The sequence below is a fragment of the Centruroides vittatus genome, unplaced genomic scaffold, assembly GCF_030686945.1.
Source record: "Centruroides vittatus isolate TY-2023 unplaced genomic scaffold, ASM3068694v2 contig_1035, whole genome shotgun sequence".
NCBI classification, from domain to species: domain Eukaryota; kingdom Metazoa; phylum Arthropoda; class Arachnida; order Scorpiones; family Buthidae; genus Centruroides; species Centruroides vittatus.
Window position 1 is genome coordinate 1,936,337 of NW_027120673.1, and position 14,370 is coordinate 1,950,706.

The window sequence follows — 14,370 nt, forward strand, 5'->3', positions numbered from 1 at the left end:
GGCCTACTTTTTGTTCTTTATTTCATATTGTAATCAATATTAATATGCCGTATGTGGTTATTACTATTTGTAGATTTTTATCATCATCTTGATGTCCTTGTTTAGGATAACTAGGATAATTGCTTATATTTTTTAATTAGACAAATATATTTTGCTTATTCAAGCATTCATAATTAAACAAATTATGTATCTTCTGAGTTATCTGTTACGACAATTTTAGGTTTGTATACAGTATTATAAATTTAACATTCGATAGCATTAACTTTATAAATTCATGTAAATTTGGACACTTCTTCTTCTTCAATTAGAAAGCCCTTAGACGGATAATTGTTGGTTAACGGTTTCTCATAAACCTTCATCAATTAATAATTTAATTAAAATGCTTCTTCTAGTGTCGATCGACTGTATATCGGACATCATTGTGGCATTCCTCACAATCAATAAGCTATATAATTCTACAACTCGCAAGGATATATAGGCCTAAATATTGGATAAAGCTTAAAGAAATCAGCTTTTCCACGTTAAACAAAAGAACACTGTAACAAATCTTTTATTTAATCGTGAAATATTAAATTGAATATCGAATGTTATAGATATTTTATCCTAATAATGTATTATAGTCAATTTATTGAGAAATGTGTTAAGAAGAAATGAAAGATTGTACAACTGCTCAAAAGATAGAATATTAAATTAAAATTAGGCCCTAAAGATTTAAAAATGAGAAGTATCTAAATATAGACAAAATATATTTCAAAGAGTTCTAAATTTACTTAATTTCATAAATAAAATGATTTATTCATAATACTAAAGTCGTATTTAGCAGGCAGTAGTAATTAAATTATTAATTTTATTTTTTGTATTAATAGAATGACTTAAAAGTTACTTATTAAATTTTTTTATAAATAAACCAAATCTACTTTTAATTAATTATAATAATTCAATATACTAAATCAAGTATCTTACTAGATCTCGACGCTGTAAATAATATTTTTCTGAAAGAAAGCACGATTTCTGGTTATTGTAATTAATTATTTATATAAAAATATATTATATTTACTACTCTAACATAAAAAAATATATATAAATGGTTTAAAACGATTTACACAAACGAAACATCTTAAAAAATAAGATTCATTTTAATACTTTCACTACAAAAACAGCCGATATCATTATGATACATATACCAATTTTTCCATAAATTATTTATAATTTTTTAGTAAACATTTTTCCTCGTAAAAGAGCATATTTTAGAATTTCTTTTATCTTTAAAATTGTTTAAAAATAACCTATAAAAGTTCTTTTGTAATTTAGGTTATATACATTTTTATACACATCTAAGTGATGCGGAAGAGAATTTTTGATGAATTTTTCATGTTCGTCCAATATCTCGTTCGCAATACAAAAAAGACACATACTGGTTTATATTTTAATTAGTAATTAAATTGCTCTTCATAAAAAATAATCAAAAATGTTAAGATTTATCGACATCTATTAATAGTTCTATTAACCGTACACGTCTCACAATTGACCTTACAACACCATTGGAAACGACATTTACAATTTACCACTTCAGTGACTTTAGTGGGATCGTATCCTCGTCCACAGCACAGTAAATCACAGCCTTCGACCCCCATAGATGTATCGTTGCATTCCCTTCCTTTTGTGCCCAAAGAACCAGTTTTACGGTTTGGTACACAATAACTAGGAGAATCTTCTGAATAAACTAAGTCTTCTTTGTCTGGTGGTTTAATGGTCTCCCCTTCTGGAATAAATCCTTTCCCGTCGTTTCCCGCAGTTACTTTTGCTGCACCATCGAATTTCTCCTTTAGTCTGTGCCCGACATCGCGAAAAATGGGCAATTTGTGCCAACAAGACTTGACTGTGCAAGATCCAGACATCCCGTGACATTTGCACATTATACGCATATAATTCTTTACTGCCTGCAAAAGAATGCATATTTATATCTTTTGTATAATAAAAATCACCATAGCTTATATTACAAAAGTCAATTAAAGATTGTAAATCTTTGGATTATCCTTACTATAACATAAATTTCCTGAATGCTTAATATTTTCTATCATATTTAAGTTTGGACCTTACTGAGCTTATTAAACCTTGCTAATGATCTATATTAACCATTAAATAACATTTATACTTAATTTGATTAATCAATAAACACTAGAACCTACTTAAATAATAATTTATTTTAGATAAATTTACATAAAAACATATCGAACGTATCGTTATTTTGGTAATGAGCTCGTGAGATCTCTCTATATGTAACGAATTGATGCGAAAAGTTTAATTCTTAGTTTTATTTAAAAATTTACATAAATTTACTAAAATTAAAATGATATATTTTTTAAATATTCAAATAATTCGAATATATTTTAAGACAGCTCAAGGAAGAGACGAAAAAGGACTTGAAAGAATAGAAAAAGGCTGAAAGACGATCCATGAAAGAAGAGTGTAGGAAGATAGACTTTGACTAAAGTATTGAAACAGGAGACTAATAATAAATAAATTTGAAATAGTTTCTATATAAAAATATTTATACTCTATATTTTGTTAGTTTATGACTGTTGCTATGGCGATTCTTTTTAAGAAAATAAATATTAAACTACTTTTTAGAATAGTCTATATACAAAAGAAGTTTTTCGGGCTAAATTAAAGTTGCTATAAAATATTAATAAATAAAAAAGTAATTATAAGAGATAAACAAATTGATTTCCTAATATGTCGTAATTTTAGATGCGAAATTCTAGAAGAAATTACGATGTAAACAAAATCAAAATATTTATAGCGAAGTAAGAACCCTTTCTGAATTAAGTTATTTACTGGATGTTAAATATCCCTTAGGCATTTTCTAACGTTCAATTAAACTTTTCTAGAGTCTAACTTCTTGCATCTTGATGAACTTCATCTTATTATAGCATCAAGGAAGCAAATTCCAAAATTTCATCAATATTGATAGAAATCTTAAGTCAAACATGTCGTGTTTGAATTCAATTAATTTCATTTAAAAACGAAGAATTTTAATTACATTTAAGTGTTTTAAACTATTTTAGAGAATACTTTTTACTGTATTAAAGCGAATTAAACTCATTAGCATTACCCAAAATTTGTTATTTTTTTATGTTTTTAAACTAATTTAAAACTGTAAATTAATTTACAATAGCGTTTTGTCCGCTTGTCTGTCTGTAGAATTGTGACTATTGTTATAAAATCCTCTCGAGTACTCTATTAATTTTTGTTTATTATGACCAGAATTATTGTATATAGGTCTTGTTAATAAACAGCAGGGCTAGATTTATTCGTAAGTTAAACAAGCCAGAACTTAGGACTTCTTGCTTTTAAAGTTATTTTCGTAGAGGAAAAAGGCCCCTTATATAATGTAGCTCAGGGCCACAACGTGTCTAAATCCGACCCCGATGACAGGTCTATATTTTTCTCTTATATAAGCCAAAATAAGCTGTAAAAGGAAGCAATTATAAATCAAACTATGCACATTGATATAAAAACCTAAGTAACAATCAATAACACTTGATTTATTCAGATTATTTTGCATAGATATCATTTAATATTCCTGGATAAGAAATGTTACGTAAATAATTAATAGAAACGTTCACGCAATAATTATATAGTTATATGAAAAATAATAACATTATTTTTTTAATATATTTTAAAATAAATTTATATTCTGATATTATATTGACTATATTTTATAATATGTTAATGCGTACAATAGATCTTGTATAGATTTTTATAACGGGAAAAGTTGCTGTTATAAGATTTATTAAGTTATTTATTAATAAAAATATTTATAATTATTATAATTTTAAGTCTTTTTAAAAGATTAAATGAGTAAAATTAAAGTTAAACATAATTAAAATGCATCAAAGGCTATTAAAAATTAGTTATAAGCATTCTCTCTACTTCCAGTTTAAAAACAATTAGATATGTTAGAAACTAATTAAGGATTATGAATTTGATTATAATCTGTTTTATTTTATAAATATTAAACGCTAATTAAGTGATTTTTTTTTAAAAAAACTTTGCTACTAAAGGGGCATTTGTATTATCAGAATAATTTACACCTTTTCCTCAAATTGACGTCACTTTAACATTTTCTTATGATAAAAATATAGAAATGACATCAATTTATCGTAAAAATGCACTCATTTTCTAAATAACTTATATTATATCTAAAAATATACATTATTCTTCTAAATACCTTATAATATAAGCTACATTATAATATCAAATTGTTCACAGAATATTTAACAATAAGCCGATATCAATTACGACTATCTTATCTTTTTTCATTGATAATTGAATATTTAGTGTTTAAACAAATACTACTTTTATTGTGTTAATAAAAAGTTTCAGAAAAAAAAAACAGTAGTCAAAAATCGGACACACTCAGCCGCATTGGTTTTAAAATAATTAATTTTAATATTAAAATTATGTGTATTTATCTCATATACGAGCTAAGATAAGATGGAACATTATATATTTATATAAAAGTATATAAAATAATCAATAAAATTCATTTTCCTGAAACATATTAATAAATAATTATCAAAATATTCCATTAAATGCCACGGAAAATGTCTATAAAAATTGATTAGTATAGGAGCATTCGTATCGTCAGAATAACATACATTTCCATATCATATTGACTTCATTATTACATTTTCTCGTGCCAAAAACGTAGGAATAACGTCATAAAAGTATGCACTTTGCTGCCAAAACGAATGTGCCTTTCATTATCAACTTTTATCAAGGATTATTTCAGAATAAGAAATATATTTATAAAAATTTATACTTGTTAATTATGCAGCTGTTAAAAAAAGTCTAAATATGGAAAAGATGTGTTTTTTAAATAATATTAATATAAATTTTAATTTTAAATATTTTCATACCAATATCGACAATTAAATATAATTCATTATTCATTCGCGTCTAAAATTTACAAAATATATTTATAATATAAACATATATGATTATATTTTATACTAATATACATACACAGCAAGCCCGTATATGCTCACAAACCGCGTATGTTCACAAATACCCAACACAAATGTAATATATAGTCTACAGATAAACATTAAACACACGTACGAACATAATATACATAAATATGCACATAACACCGTATTGTTATGTATCCTAAAATATAAATAACATTAGAACCATTTAATGCACATAACACACACAATATAGACCTATATGTGTTATGTCTAGTGCATTTAGGTTCTGTATATTCGTCACATAAAATATTGACCATTAAGCCCTTATTACGTATAATATATGCATGTACGAGTATATGGCATGCATACGTACACATAATGCTGCTTATTCTAGTTAAAAATGTACAATCTTCGATAACGCAGAAAGACAAATGGAGTCTATAAACTTACCAAACGTCCAGCTTCATAATTATGATTGAGAACCATAGTCTTAATATCGCTTCTCTTTCGATATCTGTCATTCATAAATTCGGCAGATTTCCTGTATCCATATTCGACGTTATCCCCGCATCCGTTCCATTCCCATTGTCCTTCGCGATCAACACTTCTCATGCTCTGACCGCAAGAACAATCCAAAAGTAGACCTTGACTACAGGCTTGCGTTAAAGCATGAGTAACTCCCGCCGCTGTAATTGCATTTACGTAACCAGTTTCTCTCGTATCTATGAAAAAAAATTAAAAATAAGTATAAAAATATTCTATAAATTATCAAAATTTATAAGCGCTTTTTCCCTGTTATCCACGTTTCATAATCTACCTTCGAAAGTATACATAATTTTAAGATTTTTTTTACTTTGTAAAGAAAAAAATTGTGTTTAATTCTGTGTATAGTGGTAAATTAAGTCAGCTCAGACATAAGAAAATTGCAGGATTCCTGCGGCCGTGTTTAGAATAGGTAGAATTTAATGAAATATTCCTATCGTGGATTCCCCCATTTCAACCATAATTATATGTCATTTTGTATTTCCTGCCTGTTGAAAATTACCTTGCAACAAATTTTGGCACGCCACTGGTCCTCTAAGCACGAACCCCACTAACGCAATTCTGACGTCACCGCCACAATTCACCAATAAGATGTAACACGACGCGGGTGGCCACCGACGGCGCTGCAGTCACGCGAAAGAATCAATCAAATGTAGCTACGCAGCACGTGAGGTCAGAACGACACGCCTACGGAGGAGATAGCCAATCGTCTATCGGTACTCCACTGTTTCTATGACAACTGACATTGACGCGACGGTCACGCACTCTAGTGAGGTATGTTTTATTAATTAAGTCGTCAGGGAGGCCTCCAGATTTTTTCGTTTCTCTCTCGCTTAGTGAACATTCGTGCTTTTAAGTTGCTTGTTGTGACAAATGACGAAATTATTTATTCTACTCTTTACTAAAAATCTGTCCTTGATTTTTTTTATTTATTTAATGAACATTTCGTATTTGTCATCCACGACAAATACAAAATGTCACTCGATTTTTAAAATGACAAACACTTTTGCTTCGTTACAGACATCAATTTTTTTTCTTTTTTAAGCAACCCGGCAAATCTCCATTTTGATAGATATCATCTTGACACTTTGACAAATCATATCCTATTTATCTCAAACGACCAATGTCAACTCATAGCCAAACCTAGAGCTTGATATATGTCTGTTCAAGTTGATTTACAGATTTTCTCAAGCGTTTCCTTTTCACCACTACTGGAGTTGGCCACACGCAGTGATTTGTATAACAAGATTCATTCACTTGACAAATAGCTTAGCTTTTTAATCTTCGTACTCACTAACTTTCTGTCAATCAAATGTAAAAGTGAACTTTTGAAATATTATATCTCGAGCCCACCGACCTTAATATATATATTTTATAAGGTAATAATTTGAAATTAAGATAAAGTCATTAATTTTGTGTCCATATTTTTCTTATTAAAATCGGTGAACTTAATTTAGAAGCTTAGCTAACAAATTTTTCTTGATTTTTTAAATCTGGTTTCTTATATTCTTGACTCGTTCGTCTTCTTAAAGCCTTAAGCAAAGGTGAAATTAGGTCGTTAAGCAATCAGAAACTTTGTTGATTATATATTTTCTTTTTTTTCCTGGTATAATGAAGGACAATGACCGCTTCATTAGGAAATAATCTACCTGTAGGAAATTAACCTATGGAAATAATGCTTAATTCTGTTTATGTAAGCTGTTATATAACAATTTTACGCATGCAAACTCATCGTTAGAGATGTTTCCAATGCTATTTTCGTTCGAGTTTCAATTATAAAATAATATTTTAAACAAATTTTTGACGTAAAATTTTTTAAATTCCATTAAATTCCGTATTTCTCCTACTTATCAAGCTTTGAATGTTAATGTTGCAAGGGTAATCGATAACTCCTTTATAGCTGTAAAAGTCAGGTTAATGAGAATTTATTTAGATTTTAAACGAAGTGACGTTTAAAAAATTCTATCTTTTATAAGTTTTTATTATTTTATAAGTACAGTATTTTAAAAATAAATATCTTGAGTAAAAGTCTTGAAAGCATAAAATGGTCGCATAAACAAATATTTCTCAAGCGATTAACTCTCTCTTTACTACTTAGACAGTTAAAAGAGTGTTATAAATCGATAATTTATAAGATTTTTTATGTATTTAAAACTGTATTAACATTAATAAATATATTTTTACAAATACTATATAAAATAAAATGGAGAAATTAAATGTGAAATTAGAAGTTTTCACTAAATTACTAGCACTTAGAAACTTATTAAAATACAATATAGTCCTATAATAAAGACTATTCACTTTAGTGTTAAATATGTCGACATCGTATTGATGTTTTTATTATTAATTAATGTATTTTTTCATTCAAATAAATATTATAAAGTATGAAAATCAATAAAACCATAATATTTGCATTGAAGATATATCTAAATGAATTATTGTTGAAGGAAGTAAGAATTGTTTTTGTTTTTGTTTTAGAATTTTTAAATTAAATATTTGTGTATTTTATTATAAACGCATTTTATAAATAAGTAAATATTTATAATTGTATCAATAATATTCAAATATGAATACATTTTTACAGCTTCTAATTATTGGTAATCAGTCTGTATAGTCTGAAGTTATAAAATTGATATCGCATTTATTCAATAAATAAATGAAATTAATTCAATTAAATTCTATTAAAAATAACTATTACACATAATTAAAACTATATATTTAGTAATTATAACAATCATCATTATAAATGGAATATGAGGATGTAGCATAAATGATAACTCAGAAAAACTTAATAAGTTTAAACGATGTACAAAATAAATAAGTTAATTTAAACTTATTATGTATGTTTTATGTTTATCAGTTAATTTTTTTTTACTTGATAAAGAATTAATTAACAGAGGAACCTAATTTCTAGATTGTGTTCCTCTCTAATTAATTCTTTATAACTTTATAAAATAGTGTAAGTCTTTAATAAATTCAAATTAGAATAATCTTTAAATAATTTATTACAATTAACGTCTAAATCTATATTAATAAATAAAAGACGAAAAATGTAAATATAAAATTTCCTAATCAAAATGTAATTTAAAAATTAATTTAATTAATTCTTATCTTATGTTTAGAACAGGTTTAAACTTAAAAATGATTTATTTAATTTATTTTTGTTTTTTGAATATGACTCAAAGCTTTAAGCTTGTTAATAAATGTTGTTAGTTATTTAAACAAAATAAACTGATTCAGCATATTCATTCCTTACACAAATATCAATTAATCATAAACAATTGCTGTGAAATGAATTTTTGTTTAACTTGTTTTTACATTGTGAATATGACTCAAATTTTAAGCTTATTAGTAAGCTTAAAATTAGTTTATAAGCCTGTTAATAACTATAACAACAATAATTAACAGCCTATATATAAAATAGTCAATGTTTCTAGATAACCTATTCATTCATTCCACTAATATCAATAACAATTAAGATTTAGAGTAATGTTTTTATGTTGTGCACATAATAATTATTAAAGCTGGAAATTTAAGTTATTATAAACAATTACAGTTTTTAAACAAAATAACGTTTGATTCAACACACATTCCTTACACTAATATCAGTAGGCAATAACTAAACAATTACAAGAACACAAATTGATTATATACTTAAGTAAATTTCTCATGTAAAATTAATTGTTTGGTATTATTTATTTATTGTAAATAACATTTCAATTATATAAATTTGTCTTTAATTTTTAAATAATTCTATATATCGTTAACTTTATAAGCTAGCTTTATCAGTAATCTAAGCTTCATTTGGATATTCGTTTACTCTAAAAAACTTATATTATAGAATATTTTAAAGACAAAATAAATATAATCATATTTATTTTAAGTATCTTGTATTCCTGACAAGTGGAGCTATAAATAAATTTTTTATAAGAATAAACGTATGAAATGAGATATTAATGATAATTTATGTCATTAAAATTGGATTCTTTTTTACACTCAATGGCACTATTTTTCTGTAATTACAGATTATGTTAGCATTTTATTAGATTTTAAAAACGAAAGTAAGTAAAGTACTATTTATTTTAATGGAAATAGGTATTTTTATAAATTCGAGCAATTAATAAATTGATTTAGAACTAAAGTATTGTCTGTCTGTAACATAGAAATGACCTGTTGATGAGTTAATTATAGTTAAAACTTGATATTGTTTAATTAAAAATTGATTTATTTGAATTATTAAATACTTCCTAAGTATAACAAATAATCAATAAACTTACCTCTAACTAAAACTTTTCTCATTGAACGATGTATTCTACTACAGTTCCATCTTCTACTGCGAAATTGGTACTGACATTCTCGAACTCCTAACTGTGCACCTCGTCCGATATGACGAATTACCACCGGTTCCTGTTGACAAATTGCCATTTGTTTCCCTCTCAATCTCCTTGTCTTCTTACAAATGCGACTAGGGTCCAAAACTAGCTGCCGGCCAAGTGTCCTACGAAACATACAGTTTGACAGCTCTTACATGTTTATAGTAACCCATAATGAGTGCATTTTAAACAAATCTATATAAATTAATGCTTATAAATTTGTCTGGTATAAGTGTATAACTACTTGAAGTTTTTGTATAAAATTAATCTGCATGTTTCTCCGATAGTTATCCACGGGAAAGCGTATCAATATAAGAGAAACTTTTAATATACACGCTTAAATTAACTGATGCTTCATTAATAATTTACCATTTGAACATAATTAAAATTGATATACAATAAATTTAACATAAGTTATAAGATATATAATTTCGAATTCCGATTTAAGTAATTACAAGACCAAAAAAAAAATTATTTTACGGGCATTTTCTAACTTTCAGCAATATCAGACTTTCAAAATTAAAGTTTATAATTGCTTAGGGATGATGAGTTAGATAATAAATAGCCTAATTATATGCAATTCCAAACGGTTTTCGTCAGCTCTGCTTTATTCTGATAGCCATCTTTCCAGACTTATTAGCTTAGAAGAGAATCCTACCTCATTGAATAATCTAGCCCGAAGCTAAATGAAAAGACGAATATACCATGTCAGACACCACGTGGTGTGGTCTAATTTATTCCCGATGCACGTGACACAATGTGCGTGCACTACGACCGTCCCACTTGACGTAACCTACGACATTCTTGGAGCACCTTGCGTGATGACGTAGCGTCAAGTTGGCAAGGTGCCAACTCAAGGACGGATTGACTACTTCTAAGCACGAAATGGGCTCATCAGAATTTTAATTAAGAACCTATCGATAACAATAGGCTCCTCTTCTATTTTTAAAACACTCGTTACGCTAAAAAAAAACTACAAAAAAAATATTTCTGATTTAATTTAGTTACGATAAAGACATCTTAATAAATTTAAATTTATATTTCCCCGTCTCTGTCTTAATTAAGATGAATTAAATAATCATTTAATGATATAATCTGAGTGGGAGGAGTTGGTATACACCTAAAGACCCAGTGGCCTAGTGCACCTACTCTCAAAAAGACTGCAGTTTACGCCTAGAAGGCAATGAATTTTGAAATGAAGTAGTATCATTTATTCAAGTTTTTAGTTTCAGAAAACTGAAACAGTTATATTAACCATATAATAAGATCTCTCTGTGACTTTTCCTTTACCGATTTTGCTGACAGCTTCATAATACTGCTATTCTTTCTATATCCACTTAACCCCGAGGTCAGTACTGGCGCCAATTCAACTCTATCTGTAGTTATATTGACTCTGCTAAAAATACTAAGATGAGGACCGATCAAAACTTAATTGTTTAAATAAAAAAGTAAGAGATTAAGACGCTAAATCAAACGAAAACATCAAAGCTCATCAAAAATCCTTCGATCTAACTGATAAGTTATGGAGTAGAAAGAAGTTGAATAGCTCTTTAATAATATAACTCTTAACAACGTTTGAAATGACAATAAATAAAAAATTATTTCTTTTTATAAACATTTTATCATTTGTAGAGATTATTCTTCAAGTATTTTAAATAATATCTGACTTATACTTAAAGATATTTGTAAAATCTATGATTTTCTATGGGACTATGGCTATAAATTAGAGAATTTTCTATCTAGGTCATTTAAAATAAAAAATAAAAAAATTATATGCATATCTATTTATTAATTGACGTTAAAATAATTTATAGATGATGACGAAAATAATATCCTGTACAAAATAAATGTCCTTAATTAGATCATGAGTAAAATTAAAAAGGCTACATCCTTGAAAATTAACAACAAAATTTTGTTTAAATTCATTTTAAAAACTTATCAAAATAAATAAAATTCGATTAAATTTACAAATAACAAAACAATTTTTAACAAAAAATAAAAAAGAAACGAATTATGAATTAAAATTAAGTCTGTCGATCACCATATAACATAATAGTCTAAGCATCCACTTCTCTATCTACAAACGCCTACGGTAGGCCTTGATTAACTATCTTCATTATACAGTGGTTAGCCTTAATGACAAGTCGTATCTTGATAATGGTATGATTAATTAATAATTTAATCATCTTAGACATTATAGAATATCTACAATACGCTTAAAACTTATTCCGCAATCGATTATTTTTAAATTTAAAAAGTCATAATTGGCTAAAGTGTCAAGCTTTAAAATGAAAATGAACAATTTTGTGTGTTCTTTGGACTTAGAAATCAATTGATATATCCAGTCAGGGGATTAAATTTACTATAAATCACGAACTATGACCCTTTATAACCATTCAGCGAAGGATATGAAAATAGTCGTGTATTAATTAACTTAATGTTCTGTTATTGTTATTAGAAATAGTGGTTCTATGCCACCAAAGTTAGATTGAAATTTATTTAAATACATTAAATAAAGGCATTATTCTGTAATACACTTATTCTAAATTTTTACATTGTTTTCTATTTAATAAATATATGACATAAAAATAATGAAAATAAAATCAAAATAAAGCTTAAAAAGAATTTAATACGCTATTATAAATGAATTAAATGTCTCATTTTATAATTTATAACTAAATTTTTTAACATTTTAAAGCTTATTTTACTTATTTTTAAGCTTTCAAAAGTAATAAATTGTACGCAAATAATAAAAATTTCGAAATATATTTTAAATTTAATTAAATGAATTTTTATTTATGTATTTAGTTTTAATTATAAACTAATTTAAAATCGTTATTATTATGCTATAATAATTTTACTATATTTTGAAAGACTTCTAAAAATTATATTATTAGCCATTAATTATATTCAGTGTACTTATTAGTAAAACTCAAGGACGTAGTCAATTTTCATAAGTTTACTTATGTAAGAACAATGATGCATTCTTTAATATTGCAACATATAAAGTTTCTATATACTTGAGAAATAACTATATCATAAAAAGATTAATCATTATCTTAATGATTTAATTAGTCATATCAAATTGAAAACAAAAATAATTACATTTCTTCTGCTATAATAAAACATTGGTGCATAATTTTTTTTAATTTAATTTTTTACTTTTTATATTGAAGTTGATAATGTTGTCTCGTGATGGAGAAACTGAATGATATCTTAATCAGAAAATTAAAAGAAAATGTCACTTCTGAAATAACTAGAAGAGCCACTTAACATGTCTGACATTAACCCATAAATTTTACTTGCTTCAGAGTTGATAATATAGCAGTTACGTCTAATAGAAGACTCTCCTATTATAGAATTAGTAAAAGTTTCCATAAGCATTTTACTGTTGACACCCAAGTAATTTGGAAAATCCAATGCGGCCAACACCTATCTTTTTAAAAAGCTGTAGAATGAAGTGGGAATTTTTATTATTCATAATACGACTTTCTTTATTTTATTACTCTAAGAATTGATAATTTAACTCTAAATATTTAGGATTACAATATATAAGACATGATACAAAAAACACGTTAAGTTTAACAAAATCTTCCTAACTAACAAGGCCCACAAGCCCTCTTATAACGGGAACAGAAAGATAATTACAAATTTGTTTTACGTAAAAGTTAATTGGACAATTGGTCTCGGCAACCTAAACAATTATTACAGACATTAACAGCATTACAACAGCATAGTTTGTTACATTACATCCAATAAAAATCTATTCTACTATCGATACTCTTCGTAACAATTACAACTAAATTAGAAAATGAGTTAAAAAGGAATAATTAAACGATAAACTTACCACCATAAACAGCTGACGTTCCATATATCTAGAAGAAAAACAGCAATGAGTACGTAACGCCAACTTATGTTCATTTTAACTCCGTCTATCACCGCAGATCAGCCATATCAACTGCGCATATCCGATCTTATAGGCGATGTCAACTTCTAGCTTCTATTCTGTGCGTTAATGGATAGGTTTCGATGTAGAAAGCCACTTAAAGTACCAACTATTCTCGGTGACGTAGTACACGTTTCAACTAGATAGCGGTGGAGTCTGTAAGTTAGCGAGAAGCCAGGCGGGACCCGTTATTCATTCGCCACTGACTGCTTTGGTGGGCCACTGACATCTTTGTGCCTCTTCAACTGACGTATAGTAGTGAAGCCCGCAGGCTTCCATGGTCACTCGACCCGAAGTAAACATTGCTCTGTTGTTTTATCTCACTATATATTGTTTGATAATTTCATTATTTCGTATTCAATGCGCTTCTAATTTTAGTATTCTGCGCGCCGATTTAACTCAAAGCAATTAGATATATTTAAAAAGTAAGGATTTTTTTTGTACTTTTTTCCCTCAAACTATTTATTTATCAAGATTTAAAGAAAAACATATCTATATAAATGATTAATTAATAACTTTTTTCATTACTATA

The 14,370-nt window shown here is 26.9% G+C and overlaps 1 protein-coding gene across 1 annotated transcript; it reads right to left on the bottom strand.

Moving 5' to 3' along the window:
- Window positions 1–1,117: 1,117 nt before the first annotated feature.
- Wnt6 (Wnt oncogene analog 6) lies at window positions 1,118–14,116 on the bottom strand. The gene is made up of 4 exons (XM_067263485.1): window positions 13,740–14,116; window positions 9,797–10,017; window positions 5,427–5,698; window positions 1,118–1,940 (listed from the first exon to the last, which is right to left on the bottom strand). Exons 1-4 carry the CDS (start codon window positions 13,811–13,813, stop codon window positions 1,479–1,481), a joined length of 1,029 nt encoding a protein of 342 aa, XP_067119586.1. The 5' UTR covers window positions 13,814–14,116; the 3' UTR covers window positions 1,118–1,478.
- Window positions 14,117–14,370: the final 254 nt, after the last annotated feature.